The sequence below is a fragment of the Cheilinus undulatus genome, linkage group 13 (assembly GCF_018320785.1).
Source record: "Cheilinus undulatus linkage group 13, ASM1832078v1, whole genome shotgun sequence".
Classification (NCBI taxonomy): Eukaryota; Metazoa; Chordata; class Actinopteri; order Labriformes; family Labridae; genus Cheilinus; species Cheilinus undulatus.
Window position 1 is genome coordinate 10,889,256 of NC_054877.1, and position 26,979 is coordinate 10,916,234.

Consider the following 26,979-nt stretch of genomic DNA (forward strand, 5'->3'; position numbering starts at 1 on the left):
GGCATCAACTAACCCCGTTCTCCCCTATTTGTTATTTGTCTTTAGAATTTGCAAAGACAAAATGGGGATTTTCCGACTAAGTTTTTTTTTAGGTTTGATACTAACAAATCATCCTTAGTATTTTCATTTGGTGTGTGGTTGATGGAAGGAGGTTTAAAGAAAAGTAGAATAACTCTGCTTCGTATGTAACATGCTCTGAGAACTCACGGTAAACAGAAGGCTAAAGTAGTTTCCGAGCAGCACTTAAATGCAGCATGAGGTCGATCGTAAGCTCCCCAGGTGAGAAAGACAGACGGAAAGACACGCCTTTCTCTGGACGTCACCTCCCAGGTAAAAGAAGAAGAAACTGGATCTGCAGGTTTCTTTATTGGAGTATCTAGTTTATGAAAACACACATCAGTCACTGGGAACTGTGGGAAGTGTTTTTCTCTTTTTTTTCACTGAGCAGGGAGGATCTTAAACTCCGCTGCTAAGTGAGTGACACCCGCCGACAGTATCAACACAGAGGGGAGAGAGGAGAAACTCTCCGAGGACGGTAACTTCTCAATAAATCATCATTAACATCGATAAAAAGCGGAATAACTCCACACAGCAGACAATGGTGAGTTCACATATCTTCGAAAACGAGCAAAAATTCGTGTTTTAACGTAATTCTGCTGCTTTTCCTCGACACACGGCACCTTAAACTAACTATAACTTACTGTTTTTAAATGTCCGTTAATGTGTGTTAAAATAACCGTTAATGACGTAGGAAACGTTCTGTTTGACAGGATCGATACGATAACCTGGATTTGGATTTGGAGGTTGATGGAGGAGGCGTAGCTGTGAGTAGATTTACGGAATGTGTTTGAAGCTGCTAGCTTAAGCAACAGAAACTTAATTAAGTTTCTGTTGATATCTCTGTGGTACAGTTAAACATATTTTAGCATAGTTTATCAACCTGACTTCAATCTCTGTCACTGTAACCGTCCATGAATCTTAACACTGCAGTCTACATGCATGTACGTGGACAGTATTTTGTTTTCTACAGGCTCTGTTCTTACTCCAACCCTTATGTAATTGACAACAGGCATTGTGTGTGAGGGACTGATACTAAAATTCAACATCCTACCCTAATAGTTTAGTGTACAGTCAAGAAACTTGCCCTGTTATTATGGCCAGACCTGCCTTCAAGGTGGCTTCAGGACAGATATTGTTCGTGGCACAGAGTAACCCCCTCCTCATCAGATTTGCTATGAAAGATAAGAGTACATAAGGATACACCAAAAACACCTTTTTTAGACTGTGCACAAATACTTATATTTTTGTACTGTCAAATGCCAAAATATGGATCATAATAACATTGACTTTCATCAGATGTTTCTCACCCCTACTCTACTCATTTTAGCAGTGCATAGTTTGCTGTGCACTACTTTTGCCATCCTCATTAATGTTAAAAATTTGCTCTGAAATGATATCGACTACAATATCAGCAATGTTTGACAAGTTTACAAGTACTTTTAGTTAGACTTGGTATCGTTGTGTGCCTGTATGAGGAAATGTCTTCATAAAATAAAGTATTTATGACTGTGTTTCACGTTAAACATACTCTTAAAATAAGAGGTTTTGTGATTTAGTTCACTCAGAAAGAGCTGTTTCTGTCTCTTTCTTCTGGCTGTTAATGTTTTTGTTTTATAGCCCAGGCTTTCATTTATTCAAGTTTATGAAATTAACTTACCTGTATTTGGGCCACAATATGAGACAGGCCTTCATTTTCAAACAAAACATACACAGCAAAGATGGAATATCACCTGATTATAAAATGGTAAATTTGCACCAAATATATTCTGCATCAGTGGTGGAAAACACATTTGTTTCTGGAAAGTCCCTCCTGTCACTTAGTGTCTCTTACCAGGCTAGTAAAGGGGACAGGGCCTAGTTTGGGATGGGCTTTTATTTGAGGTTTTATGGTAGTTCATGTTAGGATATAAAGCTTTTGATATAAGATAAGATAGTCTCCTTATTTACCCAAGGGGTTTGTGGTCCCTCGAAGGGCCATGTAGGAAGTCAGTTTCTTTGTAAGTTCTGATTCTTTACTAATGTTTTAGTTTTTCCAGCCAGTGTCCTAGAGTAGATGGGGTCTGTATGCACCATTTCACTGTGACTGCTCTGGCAACCAAGACTACAGTCCTTAACCAAATATCAATCTTTATATTGAACATTTCCCTTGTCAAATTATCTAGATACAACACTGTAAAAGTCTTCTGTAGTTATGTTGTTGCCCCTAGATTTGTCTGCCATTTTGTTTTTTTTATAAGGATAATAAATGAAAGCTGAATTACAATTCAATAATAAAGCAATTTATTTAACAGTGATATGATATTTGCAATGATACAAAACCTGTCATTATATGGTTGAGACTAGCTGCAATGCATGTTATATTGGTGAGTAAATCTGAGCTATTGATAAAGATTGGTGTTTAAAGTTTTCTCTTAATATGAGAATGAACAGTTGGAACATTGTCAAATATTGTAAAAATACACATTTTTATCCTCTGAGAAGACAGCGCAGAACATGGAACGATTATATCTTTTCACTTAGTATATATATAGAGGCATCCAGTACAGTACTTTTAAATTTTAGCTTATGGTTTTCATCTTTTTTGTTTATTTATTTTCTTGGACAGTTGGGAAATGTAGAGCAAAACACTGGAAAGTGTGTCAATGTTGAAACACCAAGAATTGCTCTGTTTAAAATGTTTACACAGATAGGGAAAAGACAACACACATGGGAACCATAGTTTATGAAGTATTTTGTGTTATTCTTCTGTTTACTCTATGTCCTTATTTCTTGGAAAATTCCTTAAAACTACACAATTTTGAAGACAAGATCTGAAAATTTTGTTTACTCATGCTACTTACTAAACTACTTTTAAATAGAGATTTTTGAAAAACGTTCTGCATGCATGCCTTTTTTTAATTAGTACAAAAACTTCTAGGTAAGGCTCAGACTGTCATATGAATTTACAGCAATAAATCCTAATAAATCAACAGTGTGGCTGATAGAATACAACAAGCCTCTTCATGTTTATCTTATAATACTCACTGACTGTATCAACAGACACTTTCTTGTACTACTGCATTTGTGGAACAGGATTATGGATATTGTAAGGGTCAACAGAAATGAGATATAAAGAGCCAACACTCTGGGTCTCTCATCCCGTTGGTCTAATATGGAGAACACATCAGATAATCTCTATCAAGGCTGAAAATAAAGCAAGTTCTAAATTTACTCTGTCAACAGAATTTCATGTCCACACATGAAGGCAGCGTCAAGTCTAGACATGAATCCTGGACCTGAAGATGGGGTGTGAGAATGAAAAAATGAAATTTGCATCTCTTTATGTGTTAGAACAAAATAATTTAGTGTTGACTCATTCTTGGGGTGTCTTTTTCTAATTCAGTCTCAGTATACAGCCAGATTTTTGCTGCTGACTCACAGGTCATGACAGTAATACCTACTGACTGAAACTTAACTGTACTGTATGCCAAAAGCAGTAGATAGGAGTCTTGTTTTTTTCATCCTTTATTGTTTTATTTCCTTTTGAATTCCTTAATTTCTCTCTTTTAGAAGCTAATGTTCTTTTACTTTCTTTACTCTTCATGTAGCAAAAAGCTGCGTTATTTGGAGGGATGTTCAAAAGATCTTCCAAGATTATTGAACCATCAGCTCCAGCACAGGTGATGTTGTTGTCTGAAGTGTCTTAAATTTAATTCTGCATTATTATACTTTATTAATCTGCATATACTCACTCATTGTCTGGTTTGTTTTGACTTTACAGGACACTTTATCAGTCAACAGTGAACTTTCAAGGAGCAGTGAGAGTCTGACTGACAATTCAAAGGTGATGCTCAAGAGTAATTTCTGATTAAATGTATCCCTTTTTAAAAATTTTATCCATTATGGAGACAATAATAAGCATTTTTATAATTCACTTGTTTGTTTTGTTTTTATTTTTTAGGAGAAAGGCAGTGTGTTCAAAGACATGTTCAAGAAGACGACCAAAGCTAATAAAGAGGGTCAGCAGCAGGTTTGTAGTGTCCTTCTTCAACATACTGTACATCTCTGCTATTTTCTAAAACTATTGGTTAATACTTTGCTGAAAAAAGTTTAAAGTTAAAAAAGTTGGCTGCTTTCTTTGTTTATCTTTGTTTTAAGGTGATTCTTTTTTCATTATTTATGACTAAACTAAATTAAACAATTAGAAGACATTTTCTTGGATTTTGATCAATTCTGAGATTTTTAATATATTTTTGCTCATTTAATAGTTGAAATACTCATTTTTTTTTATAAAAAGTAACCAAAAGATAAATCAGTGAGTTTTACTCACAGCAAAAATGTTCAAAGAAACAAGTAAATTGAGTGTTGAAGTCTTTCTTAAATCTTTGTGTAGGACTCTCTCTCAGTGCATAGTGTTGACGTGTCTGTCAGCAGCGACAGCTCAGCAGAAAACAAACCTTCAAAGGTGAGTTTACTTCCTGCTCTGTCATATATCTGATTGTCCCACAGAGTCATGTGACACTAAACCTCTTTCTGCACTTTTAACTTTAGGAAAAATCCAATGTGTTTAGTGGGATTCTGAAACGACCTCATAAACCAGGACATGCCCGCAGGCCTTCACAGGTAACATGATCGCCTGTAACTCGTCCTTATTCGGTCCTACATCCTCTGGTGGATACAGCTATCAGCTCAATAATAAGACTTTAAGGGTTAAAATTTAGTTTGGAGGCTGATGGAGGATTTTTTGTGTGTGTTACAGGATCTTTTGGACATTGAGCTTACAGACAGCAATGAAAATCTCTCTGACAAAACAACAACTAAAGTGAGTCTAATTCATCAAAATACAACGGAAACAAATACCAAACAAAAAAACGCCTTGTGATGATTCTGTAAGCTTTTGTTTTTTACAGCATTTAAACGATATTGCATGCATTTAGTATCGCTGGAAAGAGCCAAAAGCTTGAACAAAAGCTAGGGCAGTTATAGCAAAATCAGCACTGAAAATAAAAAAAACACATTAAAAAAAATGTATATAGGCAAGGAAAATCTGAAAGTAATATCATTATGATACAAACATGAAGTGAGAAACATAAACTTAAAAAGTTAGTGAAATAATTTTTGACATTAGGCGGATGATAAATGATATCTGTGCCTTTGAAACTTGATGAATCAACATTTTCAGAATTTTTTTATGTCGTCCTCACAGCTGGGATTCTTTCAAAAAGTCCTAAATTAAATGCTCATTTGTGTTTTTTTGAGTAACTCTGCCTTCTTTAACTTCTTTTCCCCCTTCGTGATGGTTACTTCCCAACTCTCATTCATAATAGCCAATTTACTTTAAAGTGAAAAAAGTTAGGAAGTCAGAATTGGAATTGATTTATAATTATACCATATATAAGGGAAAAGCTTCCCTTTATTCTGTGCCACACTGTAAGTCTTAATAACTGACAATGAATTGCATTTTTTAATCAAGTGATATATTTGCTAGAAACCTTTTTGCATCACATAACAGTAATTGAATTCTTCCTTAGTGTAAGTTTATGTAATTTAACCAGCTGTGTTTGTAACGAGCATGACTCAGTGGATGGGAGTTTGGAAAGGGTGTGTTTTGTTTTGCTGGATGTTTTGAAGCGCAAGCTAAACCTGTGTGTGTCAGCAGTTTGGAAGCGGAGCAGGCTGGTGTATGGAGCTCTAAATCTCTGTTTGTCCATCTGACCGCTTCATCACTCCGTTTTCAAAATGTGTTTCATTTCATGGTTTAAGTGTACTGAATGATACTGAAACTTTCTTCAGGAGACAGGAGGAATGTTTGGTGGGATGTTTAAAAAAGCACATTTTGGAGCAAGAACACAATCTCAGGTGAGAGCTGGTTCATCTTGTATTGATGTTAATGTTATGTTATTCGCAGAAGATGATGATAATTAAAAGAGTATGTATGTTTCTGGTCTACAGGAAGATTTGTCAGCACCCAGTGAGCGCTCAGGCAGCACTGATAATCTTTCTGTCAATGGCAACACTAAGGTGGGTTTTGAAATAAGCCCCACACCTCAGTTACACAGAGGGCCCGACCCACCAGTTGAGAACCACTTTTTTTGAATTATTGAAAACAAGTTTCCAGTTGTGACAAATAAAAAAAGGCACGGCAGATTAATTTTTGTTCAGTTTTAGTTGATGAATTATTCCTATTATTAATAGTCATTTCTATCAGCCAGTAAAAGCTGTGCTCAGACCTAAAATGTCTTATGTTGTTTTCAAACCACTACTGTGATGTTGTAACACTTTATTTAGGGCTGCACAAGAAACTACAATTTTATTGTTATCGCAGTTTGAACTCTCACATTAACACATTTCAAAGGTTTGAATTTATCACAACAAATTGAAAAAATATGCAAACAGCTAATACTTCCTCGCTCAGTATGAGTACACTTTATATGCTCATTATTATTTCCATGCAGTCAGTTAAAACTCAGCTGTCAGCTACACTCAGAGCAACTGTTGCAAATTAAGAAGTTAAAAATAATGCTTGATTTGTTTTTTGATTCAAGGAAAATGTAGCAAATAGCTACAGCTAAGGCAATAATATTTTTTTCTAGAATTAGCTTATCTGTAACACTTTAAAGAATTATCACAGTGTCCATACATGGCGTTGTGCTTCACATTTTTGTCTCTTATAGTGCAGCAAGAGATGAAAAATGACTCTAAGCTCCTAAAAAATAAATCATATTCATGGGATTTGGGTATGTATCACCCATATTCAAGCATTTAGAAGGGTACTGCATTTATTTGTAACAAGTCCTTGTATTTTTTCATAATGTTGCAGACCTAAAAGATATCATAATTTACTTTAAAAAAAATCTCAGTCTACCTTTGCCTTGAATTGTGGGATATTGTAACTTTGCCTTTATGCTAATTTTGTTGAGCTTAGAAAAGTAGAGATTTTTGACAGTTTATGTGTCCCTTTTCGGTTTTCCATTGACGTCAGAAACCAGACAAATACATGTCTAAATTCATTCACTAAAGCAAAACCATCCTTTTGTTCTGTAAATTTCCTCTTTCAGGAGTCAGGAGGGGTGTTTAGTGGGATGTTTAAAAAATCTCCAAAACCATCTGGAGGAAAGACACAATCCCAGGTAAGAGTTGTACATCTCACATGCGTGTCTTGTTGATTTATTACAAAATGATGATAATAATTGTGAAAGAGTTTGCGTATCTTACCTGCAGGAGGATCTGACTGCAGCCAGCGAGGTCTCAGGTAGCACTGACAATCTTTCATCAAATAAAAACTCTAAGGTGAGACTATAAAACAGAGAAGTACTTAGCTTAATTCCTTTTTGGTTAAATTTTCATTTTCGTACAATTTTTTTTTCCTCAAGGAGTCAGGAGGAGTGTTTGGTGGGATGTTTAAAAAATCCCCAAAACCCTTTGCAAGAGCACAATCTCAGGTGAGAGTTATGGACCCTTGACAACTCAAACCATATCTTTTTATGAAGAGAAAAACATGATTTTTTTTTGGCATTTGTGGCTCATCTCTAGGAGGATCTGACTGCACCAAGTGAGCGCTCAGGCAGCACTGACAATCTCTCTGTAAATGGAAACACTAAGGTGAGATTTTTCATAGCTGAGGAATACTTAATCAAGTATAAGCACAATTTTTCAAAAACTCTTTCTATGACGTTTTCAGGAGTCAGGAGGAGTTTTCAGTGGGATGTTTAAAAAATCTCCAAAGCCCTTTGCAAGAGCACAATCTCAGGTCAGTATAAAGGAGGATTTCTCATCATTCAGGCCTGTCAATATTCATGGTTGTGACTGATTAATTTTAATTGGGGGCATTTGGTTTTCCAGGAAGAGTTGTCTGCACCAGGTGAACTCTCAGGAAGCAATGACAATCTCACAGAGAATAACAACACTAAGGTGAGATTTGCTAAACCCAGCAGCCTTGATCCTGATCTGTCAAAATACAGCAAGATCAATGAGAGTTAATCCAGCTGTGTCAAATTTTTGTTTCATATTTTCTTCCCTCAGGAAAAAGGAGGAATCTTTGGTGGTGTTTTCAAGAAGAAAGTTGCCAAATCTCAGTCACAGGTACAATATTTGATTACAGATTTCACTGCAGAGAGTTTATTGTCTAATTTAGAGGATCTAAGTCCTGTTGGAAATCAGATAACGTGGAAAACAATTTCAAGGTCTGTGTTAACAGCTATTGTCTTTTCCACTGGTAGCACCCACAACCTCTTCTTACCAGTGTCTGTTATTGCTAGGTCCCTGAAGTTGACTTCCGCTTCTCTCAGTAGTATCTGTTGGGGTTGTTTTACATAGCTTGGTGCACTTGATACTTTCTGTTATTCAATGAACAACAATTTGGAAAACATAAAAAAATGTAAAGGGATCTTGTTCTGGCATTAGCAGCAGGAATAGACTGTAAATAAACACCCTCATAAGGATCAGTCAGGTTGGTATTTCCTCCACCATTGCTGGAAGGGCTCTGCTGTTTGACACAGCTGATATCTAAATTTCTGCCCCCTCTTGAATTTAATTAGAGAATTTAATGGGAGAGAAGTGACGTATGAGCACAGCGCTGTTCAGAAGTTGACGCGTTTTAAACTGAGGGCACAGCAACAAAAAATGGCTGACACTGAGGACATTGTGGTGGCTGTGGACACAGGCTTTTATTTTTGTACAGATTCTAAAAGTGTATAAGAGCATAACATTTTGAAATTTCTGGACATTAACCATGAGAATCTAAGGACAAAGAGTTGAAAGCAACATGCTGACTGCACATGTTTTCATCAACATATATATTTTTTTCTTGCAAACAGAAATTTGAAAGATTATCCCTTGAAATTTCAAGACTTTCCAGCTTTTGCCTGCTTTCTCCTTGCTAAGTTATTGGTTGTCTCTTGTTTGTTTCTACAAAGTTTTTTAGCCTGAAATATTTTAAAATAAGTGCTGGTTCACAAACCAACTAGCCCTTTTTCTGTTGCATTGTTGGTGGCTCAAAAATGTCTGGAAATGTGAGACAATACCCTGATCATGTTTCACTTAACAGGAATCTCAATTAATCATTCCACAGAGCCTTTATATAACATGTTTTTCGTTACCCAAGCTCTGTTTTGTATGAAACCCTGAGTCTGTTTGAGTGTCTTTTCTATTTGGTAGTTTTATTCTGACTGTATCCTGCATTCTCCTGTTCAGGAAGATTTGACTGGGGATATTGAACTCTCTGCCAGGGGTGACAATCTCACAGAAAAATCTTCAAAGGTGAGAGATGAACTTAGAATCATTGGATAAACAGAAAAAAATTATTTTAGATTAAAATTGGTTCTTAATTTTAACTGCCTTATTTTCTTCCCCAGGGTGAAGTTTCAGCAAAGAAGAAGAATCCTTTCACCTCATCTCAGGTGATTTAACTTTATTCTTCCTCCATCAGCCAGTTCATTACACTGGTGGTCATATATCAAGGTTATGACATGCTGGTTTTGTGTTTTGTGTTTTAACAGGATAAAGAAAAATCTGAGAAATCAGGAGACTCCAGTGAGAATAACACTACTGAAGAAAAACCCAAAGCCAAGCAGGTAAGCTCTGTTGCTTTAAGATAATTTTGCATGTTCTAAAAGCAGCTGTCTAAGAATAGCATCAGGATCAAATATCTGCAATGACTTGAAGGTGAGTGTAAGGTCTGTTGGTTGTTTTCATGTCAACAATAACAGCGTGTTCGTCTTATTCCAGAACGGTTTTAGTGCCATGATGAAGAGCACATTCTATGCTGACAAAAAGGTGAGAGAAAGTTCACTGTCCTACATGGAAACAAGCAATATATCCTACTGAAAAGCCTTAGTGATATATGTTTTTGTGAAGTTATATGCAGATGATGTATTGTTTCTATGCAACAAAAAATATGGATTCTTCTGCAGGACAAGAACTCAGACTCTGACAGTGAGCAGACACCAGACAGTGGAGAGGGCCAGCAGAAGCCGGTTTGTCTCTAATTCTTTCACATTTTGGTTTCAAGCAGCAAATAAAGTAAATATGCCTTCTAATTCATTTCATTGGTTTTTGGTTTCTTACTCAGAACAAATTTGCTGAGGCAATGACAAAGCTGAATCCATTTCGATCTGCAAACAAAGTAAGAAATATTTGGACTATAATCTTTTTTGCTGCTCAAGAAATAATTTATAAGATATGCTAAATTTAAATAGAACTTTGCAGCTAACTTTACATGTGGTTAATAAGCAGTGACTTTGGTCTTCTCCTTGCAGCATGAGAAACAAGAGGACTCTGATGATGAGGATTCACCTGACAACACTGAGAAGTCGTCACACAACAAACAGGTGCTTTGGTTGTTCCTGTTTTATTGGGTTATTTTAAAACATTTATTTTAATTCCACAAAGATACGGACAGGAAAGCCTTTTTTACTCTTTTTGAGTTAATTGACCAAAAGATTGCCACTTCTTTTATAATGTTGCTCTTCTTCGTCCTCCTACACAGTCTAGTTCAGTGTTTCTCCACATTCCCTTTAAAGTGTTCCTATGTTTAAAGAGGTGAATGAGCAAAAAAAAAAGCCACTGCTGATACAGATAATGGATTGACTATACTCAGGTCTGCTGCTCCCTATGTGTGGATCACGCACTGTTCAGGGTCTCATCATTCATGCTGGGCCTCACTTTAAGCGAGTTTATCATTTTTCTCCTCATCAAACTGGTCTTGATGTGATATTATCAAGATCATTTACATACTCTGTTTACCACATGTAAACTTGACCTAGCTGTCATAACTCATTAAATTGATACTCAATTTATTTGTATTTTGAAGATCAATGCCATCCGTGATCAATTAGTTAGCACGCAGTGTCGGCTTGCTTTGCCTTTCTCTCCCCCCTCTTCAGTGTGGCATACGTACATAGACACTGCACAGAAACACTCTCATTTGGGTGCATTTCTCCTGTAAATCCACTTCTCTTTTCTTGTTAAATTTCGACCTCTGCTGTTTAACAAGATGTGAACTTGAGGCATAACTGTTAATTTACAGTGTGGCTTCTGATCGTTTTCAGACGCAAACCTCAAACTTACTTCAGCGGGGGGTAACAAGATAATCAGCTAGCTAATCAATGGGTAGATTAAAAAAAATAACCGAGTGAATGCAGTGCTAATCTTTTTTATTATAACGTGGTATATGTAGCAGTCAAAAATACGAGCAACAAACTCCAATGATCACTTTTTGAATGGTCTTGTTTTACATTAAGTTGTTTTATAAGAGACATACAGGTCTGCTGTAGTGGTATTTTATATGTTGTCCTTACTTCCAGAAACACACATGATTTGCAGTTATAAATTGCACTTATGGCGTTGTGGCTGTTGTAGGATCCCCCCTGCTTTTCCATGAGCTTATGTGGAGAGCATCAAGCGGAGATGGCACACGTTCCTGTCTTTCCTGTACTTAGAAGGAAAGCTTGAGGCAGAGAGAGAAGCAGCAAAATCGCAGAGTAGAGCAGGCATCAATGATCACAATATGTCATTGATTACGTCAGAAACAGAAAAAAAGGAGAAGCAAATTGCAAGGGGAGCAGCAAAGCATAGCCAGGCTAGATCAGTTTTACTATAGCAGCATGAGTGTGATTAGCCAATAGCATACTTAGAGCAATCAGCTGGCCGCCATAAACAGCTGTGTCATCTGAGGTGACTATAAAGCTTTGACCATCTCATTCATACTGCGTTGATCTTCTCCACTTATTGATACAATTAATAACCCTCGTTTACATGTGTAGATACCCAAAAATACAACAAACTTCAATCCTCAGTGTTGTGGTAGTTTACTGTAATCATTTTGCCGAAAATATTTTTTCATTTATGCGCCTCCTTCGTAGTCTGTTGTGCCATTTCAAAATTGAACGCAGTGTATGAAGGGGAAAGTCATCATACCCCTTGGTTTCAAGTGTGGTCCTGAAAAATCTTCATTTCAAGGGCTGTGTAGCCCTTAGCCCTACCCCTCAATTCAAAAGAGAATTGGGACACCACTTCACCTGACGTGAATGCACAAAACCAAGGGGTAGGGCTAAGATAAGGCTAAGGGGTAGAAATGGGATTCACCCTTAATCTGGTCTCTGCAGTATTAGCCAGTATATAGTGCTGGGACAATTCTTTGGTCTTACTTTGACTTGATGAGAGTAGTGGCAGAATGGTCAAAAAATCAGAAGTTTCGAGGTATTCCCTACGGTGTTTTAATAATTTAACAATCTCTCCCTCAGAGCGCTGCAGCTGGAGGCATGTCGAAACTATTCCGCTCTGCAAATAAAGTAAGGGGTTGATGATGTTTCAGTTTACTGAACACCACTTTAGTGGTGATGGGGCTGTGGTTATCATGATAATGGGGTATTCTCATTTTGGTTTAACAGCTTAATAGCTTAAGTATGATGTTTTGTGTTCAGAAAGATGCCGAAGACACTGAAGAGATGCTCAAGGAGAGTGAAAATCAAAGGGAAGAGAAGCCCAGAACGGTTCGTCTATTTTTCGCATCAGTCATGAGTCATCAGTCACCGCACAAAGCTGATCAACTTCTGTCTAAAATACTCTTTCTGCTCATGCTCCTCCTTCACACATCCACTACATCTTCCTTATCCCCTTACCTCCTTAAAATCCTGCCTTTGTACTCCTTGCTCTCCAGCACACTGTGTGACGCTCTTTATGCTTGTGTCCTTGACAGGTCAAAGGCAACATGATCCAACGAGAGAGGAAAGAAAGAAGTGAAACTCCTCTGGTCCCACCCAGACAAACTGAAGAGGTTTGCAAGTGACTCACAGCTCACAATCAGTCATATTCGGTCTGATTAAGAGCAGTTTTACTTTGTCTTTATGGCCTTTTTTTTAAGCTGTGGTTTCTTCTCAGGAGATGAAAAGGACATCCACATATGACAAAGTAAAATCAAGAGGAACTGAGGATAATCAGGTACAGTTCTTATATCTAAATAACAGTGTGTGGTTTATCTGTATATTTCCACTGCTTCCCTGACATTAGAGTATGCGTGTTATATTTCAATGATTTTATCTGTTGATTTAATGGGTATCAGTAAGTTATGAGGAAGTTCGAAGTTACAAGCTATGCTCTTGAGTTTCATGATTAAACAATCTAAGAACTACAGTTCAACTAGAGCAGAGGACACCAGCCTGTAGACTGTTATCTACTGGTAGATTTTTAATACATTTTAAGTAGATCTTTAGCAATAGAAGTGCATTAGGTCTAACTCTTGACTGATTTTCCTTCACCCTTTTGGTTTTCAGTATGAGTCAGACTGGTGTAATACACTGCTGGTCATATACTGGATTTTTGTTTAAAAATGTTTGACGTTATCATGATTTATGTTGTGTATTAGGCTTCTTAAGTTGTAAAATGTTAAAAAACAAAATTCTTAAGTTTGAGGTTCCAGTTTAGGTCAGAGCTGGCACCCTTATACAGAGGCTGCAGTCCTCAGTGTGCTGGTCTCAGGACTGTATCCTGATCCTGATCCTGGTATTGTTTGGTGCATGTCTTTCCCCTTTCTCTTCCCATATTTTCTGTCTCTCTGCTGTCTTATCAAATTAAAGGAATGATATTATGAAAAAAGAAACTCATTAGTATGAATTAAATATCATCAAAACAACTCTTATTTCCAAAAAGGTTGGGATGGTGTGTAAAAGTGAATATAAAAAATTAATTTGCAAATCCTTCATAACCTGTATTTGATTGAATTTAGCACAAAGACAAGATAAACTAACTCAAAAGTTACTGCCTTTTTGGAAATACACATTTGTTCTGAATTTGATGCCTGCACAGTTTTTCAAAAAAGTTGGGACAGGAGCATGATGGCCTCTGTAAGGGTCTGGGGATTGAAGACACTAATGGTTGAAGTACTGAAAGAGGAAATCTTTACCATCTTGCCTTATGTACATCATAAGTAAATTAACAGTGGGGGTTTCCATTGTCATATTTTGCACTTCATAATGTATCATACATTTTCAGTTGAGACAGGTCTGGACTGCATGCAGGCCAGTCTAGTACCCTCACTCTTTCACTGTGAAGCTATGATGTAGTAACTTGTGCAGAATGCAGCTTGTTATTGTCTTGCCAAAATCAGGTACTTTCAGGGATGTCCCTGAAAAAGGTGTCTGGATGGAAGCATATGTCACTAAAAAACCTAAATGCATCAGAATTATTCGTCCCTCAAAGACGTGGGCTCTAATACACACCCGCACCATCTTTGCTGTCTTTGAATGTGGCATTCCACAATATACCCAGTCTTTTGCTACCATTGTCCCAACTTTTTTGTAACTTGTTGCAGGCATCAAATTCAGAATGTATGTAACAATAAAGTTTATGTGTCTGAACATTAAATATCTTGTCAGAATATAGGTTGGATTTTTAAAAATCGCTGTATTCCATTTTTTTGGGCATTTTTTACAATGTCCCAATTTTGGGGGCATTAAGTTTGTAAGACCTGGATTTAAGATAAAATGTGGGTGCCAGTTTAGTACACTGGGTAGAGCAGGAGCCCATATACAGAGGCTGTAGTCCTCAAAGCATTGATAATGGGATTGATTCCAGATCTTAACACTTTTTGGTGCGCATCTTCCCCCTGTTCTCTCCTAATCTAAAATGATATCATGTGTGATATTTATGTGTTTTGTTCCTTCCCTCTTTTCACTTTGGCAGATTGAATACCATATCCCCTTGTAAAATTTAAATATGTTAGTCGAGATGCAAATATTAATGCGTTTGTCTCTGTGAATTTTGGTAGGTACATGTAGCTTTTTTGTGAATATCATAGGGTATCTTAATTTGAAAAAGGTTGGTGACTACTGAACTAGAGTGTTGCCAAAATATGAGAAATGGCTCAACCACCTTGTATATAGAGTAAAACAGGGTAGGTATATAGCGAAGACGCAAACAAGCCAAAGCCTTCTTGAATAGGTGAGAATAGGTAAGCAAGGAAAATAAAAAAAATGAATAAACGCTGACTCATTTCATCTCAGTAGGCTTTGTCAGGGTGTTGTGATGAACCCTTAACATGGCTGCATAGAAGTAAACTGCCTCCTTGGCTTATTTCCTCTTTGCTAGAATGGCATTTTCTTATGTATTTGGTATCAAGTTTGAGGAAAAAAATTGTTCCTTTTTGTGTCGTCTGCAGGAAAACAAGGACATGACCTCCAGAGAGAGGAAAACAAAACCTTCAGAAACTCCTGCAGTTCATGCTAAACCATCAGAAGAGGTAGTTTAAATGTTTATTGTTATGGGAATAATTCCCGACAGTGCTGGTTTAGCATCTCTGTAGATCAACACACTGCTCTGATCTTATTTCAGGGGGTGAACAAAACAGAAAAATGCAGTCAGCCAAAGCAGAAGATCAATAATGAGGCAAGAACATGTACACAGGGCAAAATTTAGATTTATTATTTGCTTATTATTATATATATATATTGAATATTTGCATACTATGAATTTTAAATGAGGAATATTTTGAGGGTGTGATTAAAAACCTGTTTAAAAAGTAATAGTACAGTGGCTATCTTTTTGTAATACTATAATTAAAATAGTTACTTGTTTGTTTTAAATGGAGAAATTGAAGACAGTTTATAGAAATTTCAGCTTTTATACACTTCTGTACAGAGCCCCTTAAGGGGTGCGGGCATATCATATAAGTTTCTGGTGCATATGTAAAACTTTCTCATGCTGACCAGAAACAATCTCATGCTCACAAGATTATTTGCGGTGAGCAAGAGAAAGTTTCTTGGGGCATAACTACGTTGTGCACATAAAAACTATCTCATTAGCAAGAGAAAGTTATGTATGTGCGGTAGAAACTCTTTTTTTGCCAATGTCCCTTCAATGCCGTAGTTCTGAGATACTGAGGGTAGTTATAATATCTGTCAGGTTTATACAAGTATAATGCTATTCTTCCTCCTTTATCAAGCAAACACGGCAAAATCACAAACACACATTCAAACATGATGTGTATCATTGTGTAAAACTCGTTGCTGCATCATATTACCATTAAAATAATGTGTTTTATTTTCTGCAGAGCCAGTCAGACGATGAACTCCTCAATGAAGACGGCAAAAAAGTGAGTTAACCTCTTACACATTGTTGGTCAGACAGTAGTAAACACTAATCCACAGTATTAGATCAGGAAATGTAATGATACACTCAGTGATTTATAGGCTTAAGGATATTTATACATAATAAATTATTCAAGAGATTTTTCACATCATCTAAATGATCTGTGATTGTTATGAATCCATCTTTTCGCCTACACAAGTGGAAACGTACACAGAGTATCGTTGCACGCAATCAGTCATCATCTCTGCCCTAGTTTCTGCTTCCCTCTTATCAGATGTTTCATGCCAGAGCTATGCAAACAACGCATGGGTACTGCCATGTTTGTGACACTGCTGGTTTGGAACTTTGTTTTGTTGTTGTGTAGTTTAAGGTTAGTAGTTGAAGGGATGCTTCTAGGTCTATGTTATGTTTAATGGGTTGGTATTATAAGCTTAGGCTTCAGCCAACAACCTAATACCAGTGAATGCGGGAGTGACTGTGGCTCAGTAGGTAGAGTCATTGTCTCTCAGCTGAAAGGTCAGGGGTTTGAGCTCCAGCTCCTGCATTCACATGCTAATTTAAACCAGACATGTAATCCCAAATTTCTGTCTGTTTTGCATCAGTGATGTGTGGACATGTATGAATGTATGTTAATACTGATGGTTACTTTGCATAACAGCCTTCACTAACTGTGTATGCATGGGTGTGACCTCCCGTTGTTGGAGTAGTCAGATGATTGGGAAAGTGCTGCACAAGCTCAAGTTCATTTAGCGTTACTGTGAGGTCTATAAAAGCTTGTTAAGTACACAAGGTGGTTCAGCCCAAGCAAAGATTATTTTCCTCTCTCGTAGCTTTTAATGTTCTTTACATGTTTGACAGTATTTTATATTTTTGATTACATTATTACCTTTACCAAGGTGGTTATGTGATCGGCAGGGTTTTTTAGTTTGTTTGTTAGCAACATAACTCACAAAGTTATGGACAGATTTTGATGAAATTTTCAGGAAATGTCACAAATGGCATAAGGGAGAACTGACTAGATTTTGGGAGTGATCCGGATCCCCGTCTGGATCCAGGAATTTTTTAAAAGATTATTCACTATTGGGAGATAGGGCTAATGGTGGAGGTCTGCGCTCTCTGAGTGCTTTTGTAGTTGAGCTTTTGACCCCCATGTTTCAGGTGTGTTTGAAAACTTTTAGTATTTTTTGACTCATTTACCAAAAGTTGTTGCTGATTTATCTGAAAGTTATGAAAATTGTGCTGGTTTGTATTTGCTTTGCTGCTAATTTGGGATTTGGTATAATTCACAGGCAAACATGTTTAAGCAGTAGGAGAGATTTTAGATAATACTGTAAGTTATTTTGAAATACAGAAACCAAAGATATTCCTAAATTTATTTTAAAAACTAATACAACATATCTGCTATGTCTTTAACCAGATAAACTAGATAATGCAGCACACTGATGCAGTTCTTTCCAGGATTGTAGGTCACCAATGGCTGCAATGAAGTTTGTCCAGTTGTTGTTCTGCGTATCACTTAACACTTTGTCACTGTGCCCCTTTTCTTGTTTTACAGACAAAAGTAAAAAAACACAAGCACCATAATCCTTTCATGCCACGAGCTGCAGCTAAGGTGTGTGGAAGAGTCATAGTTGGAAGTTATGAAAGTCATGGTAGAAGCTGGCATTGTTCAATATTTATGGAGGCATTTATCCTTGTTACATGTGCTGCAACTGGTTAAATCTACAAAGCTAACTTTATTTACTCAGTTTCCTTCTAATATAGTTTTCATACACCTTTTACAGCCTTGATTTAATTGATTGATACTTAGTGGTCTCATTGTTGTATCTGACTTTAAATGTTATCTACCTCAGGCTCAATCTGATGACGAAGGTCTGAAAGAGAAGGAAGATCCTTCATCAAAAGTGGAAAAGAAAGACGAGGAGGACAAGGAGAAAACAGAGGAGGTCTTTAAAGTCTTTTCCACCTCATCAAGAAACCTTGTAGAATTTGATGTTTCCCTGATATTTATTCAATCCTGTTTTTTTGTTTTTAGACCAAAGTCAAGAAACCTAAGAGACATAATCCCTTCATGCCTCGGGTTAAGGTAACCTTCAAACATGGAACGTTTACAGAGTTACTGGAGCAACAGCACCTGTTTGTTAAACAGCACTGATCAAAAATCAGATGACTTTAATCAACCCAGTGAGCTCACACTCTGCACCCAGTGCAAGTTGATGGTTGCTGAACTGGAGGAACTAGAATTTGAAAATACTGATCCAAGTCTACGTCACACAACACGTCATTGTTCCTGAAGTGTTAAACACCACATCCACCCACTTCAGGCATTCACTGCCTCTTATGTTTGCTCATGTTGTGCTAATTAAGCTCATTTATTGATGAATATTGATTATGTAATATATCCTTAGACAAAAAGAATGTGTGAATTGGTGATAATGAACAAAACAGATTTACTTTAGACCAATCCCTGACAAGTCACCATTTGAAATGACTCTATTTATTTCCTCCACATCCATAATTCACTGTTTGCTTTAAAGCATTAGATTCCACATTAATATGCCATATTTTTTATTTTCATGAGCTCTAAGCTGTAATCATCAAGATAAAAAAGGCTTGAAATATTTCACTTTGTTTAGGTTAATCTAGAATATATGGAAGTTTAACTTTTGAATTAAATTAAAGCCAAACATAACTTTTTGATGATATTCACACTTTTTAGATGCAGCTGTACAACACGTCGCTCACTTTTATTTAAACATGCAAAACCAGTCTAAAATCTATGAAAAATTTGTTAAATTAAAGTAATTTTGAGTACCTAAACTTATTAGAAACAATCAGTTGAATGTAAAAAAAAATATATGTTCCTTCCCTGCTGGTCAGTTTGGGCTGAAAGGGTTAAAAATCTCTTGGCACTTACAGTGATTATCAAATTAGCATGCTCTCCATCTCCTTGACCTCCCCTCTATCTCCTGTGTCTGTTTGTACAGTTTTCAGTATATTTAAACAAAGGCTTTAATTTGTAAGTCAGGTAGTAAACATCCTTCATTCTAATGGTCATAATTTCATTTTTATCTACTTCAGGCATCTTCTGATGATGAAGGGCTGAAAGACGAAGAAGACAATGCTTCTTCTAAAGAGGAAAAGAAAGATGAGGAGGGCAAAGAGAAATCTGATCAGGTTTTTGAACTTATTTTATTCTGCTTCATTTTTGCTGGTGTTGAATTTTCATTTTACTTGATGTCTCTCTTTGCTTTAGTAACACTTTGATTCTTGTTTTTCTTTCTTTTAAGCCCAAAGTCAGGAAACCAAAGAAACACAATCCCTTCTTGCCTCAGGTCAAGGTAAAGTTCAAAAACATGCCAAAGTCAGACAAAGAAGCCTAGATAATGCTGCAACTGTTGACAAAAGGAGTAACATTTATCGTATTATTAAAGTATAGCATAGTGTTTTTCCAAAATATACAGCACTATTCATTTGTAAGTGTTTCCACCTTTAGACTTTCAAACAGTTAGCTTTTGCTAACTTGTTTGCAAAGTCAGCAGAAACTTGGTCCATTAGTGACTATCTGAAGGGAGCCTACGATCACCTAGCGTGGTCGTGTCAGGCATACATTCATCGAAAATCAGTTCTCTCTCTGTACTTGTACACTGGAAAAATTACAACTGGCTAAATAGATATCCTAACGACCTAATGAATCTATAACTTTTGTTAGCTTGACTTAACTTTTCATGAAAACCTGCTGAATGTTAACTTAAAGGTGTTCAACAGTTGTTAAAAGCAACTTGGTGACTTTTTATTTCACAGCTGTTACAGCTTATTGACTCTGCTCCAAAATATCCCAGAGGTTTTCATTTAAATCTCCTCACCTTAAAGGGTCAGAGAGATTTTGTGACCAGCATTTAGATTTTTCTTCAGGTGTCTCATGTTTTTTACTCTGATGTTGTTCACTTAAAAATATGCAGTCTTGCCATGTTATTTTCCCAGTAAATGCCACCTTCATTAGCAAACCAATGAAAAAGGTATCTGACAAAAAAAGATATGAATAAACATAAAATATTTATGTTAAAAATACTATATTTACCAGATTTCCTCATTTTTTCTTTGTTGCTAATTTTTAATTTGCTGAATAAATGCTTAAATTGTGCATTTGTGTTTTCTGGTTTAAGGGCAAAGTTGTGAGGAGAGCGGCACAAGATGGAGAAGGAAACTCAGCAGAGGTAAAGAAAAAACAAAGATTCATCTGTGTGTTTTATCTCTGAATAAGACACAAAACTGCTGATGATATTGTTTATTTATGCCTTTTGTTCTGTCACCTCTCACACACTTAGAACATTCTCCCTCCCACTCTTTGTCTGTGTATTAGTCGGCCAGACAAGCGTGTGGCATTCTTACTCTTTGTGGTTCAGTATTGCAAAAGGTCTGTTGCAGTCACACAACCTGTCCCCGAAAACAACCTCCTGCTTTGTTTGTCTCCTGGGAGTCACCTCGGCTCCCAGTAGAGACTATTACAGTCAACATGTGTGTTTTTCCCCTCCACTCTCAACGTAAACCCACCCCTCAACCCTCAAATCACTACACCATGTTTGTGCATGCCCTTAACATGGAAGATGAGATCAGTTTAGGCTGCAATGTGCCCAAACTTGTTTCACTGCTTCCCTTTTCAACTTGCCTGTGGAAGATTCTGGCATGTTTTACTTGTGCAAAAGCATCAAAAATAATGCATGCAAAAACCTTTTTACCATAACTTCCTCCTCTTTGTCTAAATGTTTGCAGTGAAAAGTGAAACTAAGAATATGTGATATTTGATCTGTTGAACTGATTTGTTACTTTGTTTATAATCCTTAATCTCTTTTTCTCCCATCATTCACTTGAGCTAAAGGACCTGACATCTTAGGAGAGAAAAATCTTTGATTTCTTTTATAAATCTTATGCTGTTTCATTCATTTATCTATGGTTTGTTTCAGAATGAAGGTGCAAACCGACCCTTGTTTGACCAGCTGGAAGACTTCCGCATTGGGCCAGCTCAACCTAGGGATGGACAGGTTTGTTTATGAAGCAAAATATGAGACAAAAGTAGAACTTCTGTTTAGCCTGATGGCTTACTATAAACTGTTTGAATAAAAATGATTAATAATGATCTCTCTTTGGTTTGCTTCAGGATGTGGAGGATCTCATGGAGTGGTGGAACACAGTGGAATGTACGTTTTTCTGTAAAGTTTAAAGAAATATATCTGTTAGGGCTTTGTTGGTGTAAGATCCAAAAAAAAATAGTTATATGCAATAATGGTTTTCAGTTTGGTATGGATTGAAGGGCTCAGTTTAACCAGGTTTTCACATTAGCCACTTGATGTCCGTTTAGGTTCTCATTCATCCAGGTCATGGTTATCCAAATCTTCATCAAGGGGGAAACCGGACCTCAATCAAGCCTGGTTGCTCCCTTGACAGAGATTTGCACCAAGATGCAATTGCGCCAAGCACACTCATGGACATACACAGTCTGATACCAATAGTCTGGATGTTTTTATATTTTTTAGGAAGCCAATAACAACCCTCTTCCTACTTCCGCATCTACCATGTAGTTTGGTGGATAAAATAGGTCTGTGCGTCGCAGAAACAATGGTTTTTGAAGAGACAGCAGACATTTAGAACTTTTTTTTTTTTTTTTACAGCTCATGCACATGACTTGTCCCTGAAACCAGGCTGCCTCTTTAATCAGACTCAGGCCTGGTGCTTATATTCACACTGACTAAATGACCAAAATGGAACCATACTTCAAGTGTACTCAGATCTTGGCCCTGGTTCCTAATGTGAAAGCAGCCTTATTTGCCTTGTTCCTCCTCATTACTACAGGACCAGATGTCTGTGTATATAACGTGTTTCTTTATGTCCTGTTTTTCCATGTTTTGGACCTGTAAATTCCAGTCTAAGGACATCTTAATGGATTAGCATGCAGTTCTGTTCACCAACTTTATGGCAACGGTTCTCAGACAGACCAGTCCATGGTTGAATATAACAGTGCCCTGGCACACTGAACTGGATCAATAAAAAATGTTTTCTGGGCTCAGAGTAGAGGAATTTCCTAGCTTTCACAGATTCCGTACCTCATCCAAGAGTCTTGCACAGGTCCAGTTATGAGAACCAGCATCTGCAAAAGCAGTGAAAAATATGTTAAGGCTATATCTGGCTTAAACATAATGATTAATTAACATAATACTACAAAACCATTGACCGAATTCATTTTTTCCCTTGATAGTACCTGATTTTTAACCTGTCAAATAATTCTTTAGCACGGAGATGGTACCTGGTCAAATTTAGGTCTCTTTTTATTCCATTCGACACTTGTAGAGAGTGCTGAAATTCGCGCTAATAAAGCTTGATCATCCAAACGTAATTTCCTGACCTTCCCAGTGGTTCACTGGCTTGGTTTGAACAAACCTTGGGGCCAGGTTTCGATTCAAAACCTGAAAATAAAAATGTGCCTTTTTTCTATAGTATGTAAATGTATTTCGAATAAGATTTTTTAATGTTTACGGTCGCAAAAGCTCTTGTAAAATTCTAATAAAGCCAAAGGTGTTGATGTCCCTCAATGCTTTTACTTTTTCAGCTTGGGAAGAGACGCCTCAGGATGAGGACTTGACAGAAAAAGAAGAGGCAAAGTAAGTGAATTTCAAATGAATATAATAGATTTCAAATAAATAAATATTCACTGACAAAACAATTTCAGTGACTGTAATTTAATGAAGTAGAAAAGAATAATACTTGAAATAATTTAACAAAAAAAATATGAATTGGGGACAGTGTTTGGACAATTCAAAGAACATACCAAAAGCTTATTTCTTTGTATGTTTCTTTTTAATGAATACGTTTGTCAATTTACAATAGTAGAGTTATATAGAGTTTGGATAAACCGCAATAATATGCGATGTTTTATGAAATTTAAATGAGAGAAAACAATAATTATAGAACCAGTAGACTAACTTTGAAATAACCCTTGATCTTCTCCTCTCAGGGCGTTTGCTGTGACAGCTGATAAGGTTCAAAAGGGTATCCGTGTCTTCAATAAACTGTTTTCAGAGCGGGCTGAGAGTCTCTGGCAGCACGTCATCGACCTGAACAGCATCGCAGACGGCCTGGACAAGTTCAGCAAGAACACAAAGATCGCTCAAATCACCGGCGGCTCCACTAGCGCCATTGGAGGTGTAGCCACCATTGCTGGCCTTGCTCTAGCTCCAGTCACTATGGGAACCTCATTGATTGTGACAGCAGTGGGATTGGGTGTAGCAACAGCAGGCGGTCTGACATCAGCAGGTGCTGGCATCACCAACCAGGTTAACAACTCCCAGGACCGCAAGAAAGTGGAGAAGATCGTCCAGGATTATCAGGAGAAAATGGCCGACCTCAATAAGTGCTTGAAATTCATCAAGCAAGGAATCGAGAACCTGAAGAAGTTTGACCTGCTCAAGATGAAAAACCAAGCCTACAACCGCGACTTCCCTGTACTCAGTGCTCAGTTCTATGAGGACGGTGCCATGGTGGGGAAAGCCATCCTCATCAATGCCAACGAGATCATGCGTGTGGTGCAGATCGCCAACGTGGCCGGTAGCACAGCAGCCAGAGCGGTCCAGATCGCCAGTATGGCTACTGGTGTTCTTACTGGTCTCTTTGTAGGCATGGATATCTACTTTGTGGCCAAAGACTCCAAAGAACTCAAGAAAGGGGCCAAGTCTGAGTTTGCTGCCAAAATCAGGGAGGTGGCAACGCAGCTGCATGACGGTCTGGTGGAGCTGAACACCATCAGAGAGGAGCTGCAGGCCACCTCACCAGAAAACAGCAGTGAGAACAAAACAGATGCTGCGGAGACTGAAAAGAAAGAGAAGGAGAATCAATACTCCAGCTCAGAGGAAGATGAAATCGACCGCATTAAAAAAGCCATTAAAAAGGACTATGAACACCGAGAATATGTGTGACAGAAGCTTTCATCTGCGCGTTCTTTTCAATCAAGTTGGTCACTTTATGAGTCTCCTTTAAGAAATGTAAGCTTCCTCTGACTTGTTGGCATTTATCTCGAGATGTAAAACTACAGTAAGGCCTATTTTGATCATTCAAAGAGGAGGCATCCCTTTCGGTTTAATATGCTAGTTTCTAAACTGTCTGGACTTCTTTATTCTGAACGCCACAGGGAGGAAGTGGGGCTTTGTGTTACAAAAAAGTGTCATATCTGCTTCTTTGGTAGTTGTGAAAATGTGTGAACCTGCCATCCTTTAGAGAGAAGTTCAGAGGTGTTAAAAAACTCATACACAGCTGATGGTACAGCTTTATATAACTTAAAGGATTATACGCTAACTATTTTGTAGATTTAATAATTTAGACTTTAAACTATGCTTAGAGTTTCATCAGAGTGTGTTGGTTCATATTGAAACAAGAAATTTTATCTACTATCGCAATAATGTGTATTTGGGATTATTTCCTTTATTATTTATAGGGCCTTAGAAATAAAATACAACACAGTGTAGCTTTTGTCTGTTACCTTATGTTTGTTATTTAATGTCAGGGCTGCTACATAAACCACTTCACTTCATCTTCTACTTGGGCTTTCAAAACATCTGAATGTCCAAATCTCTACAAGTTTTCTGAAGAATGACACTCAACCATCATTATTTCAGGTGCTTATCTAAAAGAAGTCAAAAATTGATAAAAGTGAGAGGAAGTTCAGTAGGGATCAGTTGCTCCTGTCAACATATTCTAAAGTTAGTTTTTAAAATCAACCTGTTTTTTTAAACATGACTGTGCAACTTTGGCTGCAACTTGATGAATATTCCAGCTAGTTAAGACATAAGTGATATGTCTGCATTGTCTTTTTTTTAGGAAACTTAAACAAGTATGAAAAAATGCAGTGAAATGTTAAGAGTATAAGTATCGGTGGTTTACAATTTGGCAAAGAGCACCAATTGCATCAGGCCTTGTGCACTATAGGGTCTCAAGGTACAGTCATTATAGGTGTGCATCATATGATGAGGTATACAGAATGTCTAGAATAACTTTGGGTGATTAGACATGTAGGCTGACCATAAATAATTGACAGAGAGTGGATAAAACAGCATCAAAATGGATGTTGATTATATAAAAAGCTCTAAAATGTCTATTATTGAGATATTTATAATTAGACCTCTTTAGACGTATTTAAACAGTTAATTTGTGGATCACTGGTAGAATGGAATATACCAAATAAATATGTATGATTTGTGGCGAAGAACACCAAAGTGAGCATATTACTTATTTTTGTAAGTCGCACTTGGCCTCCAGACATGTTAACATATGAAAATGTGGTGATTTTGTGCATGATGCTCCAAGAGGAGATGAAGATCTGGTATTTTGGCCCTGTAATTCTCTGGCTTTGTCACCTGAAAAAGATGCTTCTAAATATCTTATAAATAGTTGTTTTCAGCTGAAAGAGGAAGGACCTCATGATTGTCTTTATATGGGAACTCCTCATCACGAAAACCGCATCTGAGTAGAAGTGAAAGATTCCCCATGCTATAATAACAATAATAAGTTTATTTATACAGCACCTTTCTAGAACATCAAAGTCACAAAGTGCTATAAAGGATCATAATGATTTAAATAGATTCAAATGGTCTTTTATCATAGTGTGAGACTTAAGGACTTTTTAAAATCAACCCAACTATCAACAGCATTTTTATCAGTTTGAAGCTCAGATATGCCAACCACCTTACAAATTATATGAGTCTTAAGTGGAATTAATTTGAAAAACTTTGACCAGTTGGTTGTCTTAGCTTGCTTACAGGCTGCACCTAGCAGTCAGTGAGTGTAAATACTAAGTTACCACCAGTTTTTACCTGATAGATGATTTTATGAAGCAGCCTGTGCACTAATGTGTAAATTAGGCCTATACAATATGAGAAGATAGATGTGCAATGATGCTCTATAATGCTTAGAGTGTATATAAGCTATAATAGTTTTAATTTTAATCCTGTGGTCACATATTTTCCCATAGCTGATCCAACACCATTTTATTATGGCTAAAATAACATAAATAGCTAAAATAACACTATTGATTAATCTGAGAGGAGACAGAAAGCATGTTAATCTTCATTGTCTGCAGAAATAATGGTATGGAAGCATGAAAACATGCTCAGGTTGCCATCTAGTAGTTTAGAGTATGCACGCTAAAGGAGAGAGCAAACTGTGTTGACTTAAAAATAGTACATCCTGATAAATTTAGACTTCTGCAAAGTGTTCATTGAACATTTAAAGGCCCATAATGATTAAATTGTGTTTTAGGGTGTATCTCTAGTGAAAATCTCCACTTTGTAAACACTTTGCATTTAAACAAAGCTTACTTGGAACTTATGAACAACTTGTTCAACCAGTTATAGATGAAAAAAGCAGATAAAGACTCAAACATGAATAAGCCTGAGGTGAAATCGTGGGAAAATTGTTCATCAATAGTCAGAGGACTAAAGCAGCAGATTTTCAATCATCTCTTATGTAATATGAAGCTCTTGTGCTTTCCAGGTGTAACAGCCCCCTCATTAGATAACTGGAAGAGGACAGGAATGTAAAAACAAACTTTTAAGGACCTTTTCATTGCCAGCCACAAGCCAGTTACGTTCATTACAGCATTCATCTTTAAGATATTGTTACTTTAAAGTCACAGTTTGATCTGCAGTCTGTACTGTAAGCTCTGCCAGTGCCAGCTTTGGTTTGTTTAGTGAACTTTATATTTATTTTTCCTCCTAGGTGAGGCTGATCATTCATGACAGCTCCTTATGTGCAATTTACTGTCTAATTCTATGTATAATAAATGTAAATGTTGAATTGGTTATTAAAAGTCTG

At 36.9% G+C, this 26,979-nt stretch overlaps 1 protein-coding gene across 6 annotated transcripts; it reads left to right on the forward strand.

Annotated features, from left to right (window-relative positions):
- Positions 1-346: 346 nt before the first annotated feature.
- Positions 347-26,979, forward strand: apol1 (apolipoprotein L, 1). Of its 6 annotated transcripts, XM_041803949.1 has the most exons (41): positions 347-601; positions 771-824; positions 3,648-3,719; positions 3,821-3,883; positions 4,001-4,069; positions 4,433-4,504; positions 4,591-4,662; positions 4,799-4,861; positions 5,833-5,898; positions 5,992-6,060; positions 7,098-7,169; positions 7,261-7,329; positions 7,413-7,481; positions 7,573-7,641; positions 7,721-7,789; positions 7,882-7,950; positions 8,062-8,121; positions 9,232-9,297; positions 9,393-9,437; positions 9,537-9,611; positions 9,766-9,813; positions 9,951-10,013; positions 10,109-10,162; positions 10,296-10,367; positions 12,282-12,329; positions 12,462-12,530; positions 12,737-12,814; positions 12,919-12,978; positions 15,194-15,274; positions 15,367-15,420; positions 16,085-16,126; positions 17,678-17,734; positions 17,976-18,068; positions 18,158-18,208; positions 19,204-19,299; positions 19,413-19,463; positions 20,289-20,339; positions 21,087-21,164; positions 21,281-21,320; positions 22,727-22,778; positions 23,132-26,979. In XM_041803949.1, exons 1-41 carry the CDS (start codon positions 599-601, stop codon positions 24,087-24,089), a joined length of 3,462 nt encoding a protein of 1,153 aa, XP_041659883.1. In that variant the 5' UTR covers positions 347-598; the 3' UTR covers positions 24,090-26,979. The 6 variants fall into 6 exon arrangements, with proteins under 6 accessions (XP_041659883.1, XP_041659886.1, XP_041659884.1 ...); XM_041803952.1 differs by lacking the exon at positions 17,678-17,734; XM_041803950.1 differs by lacking the exon at positions 15,367-15,420.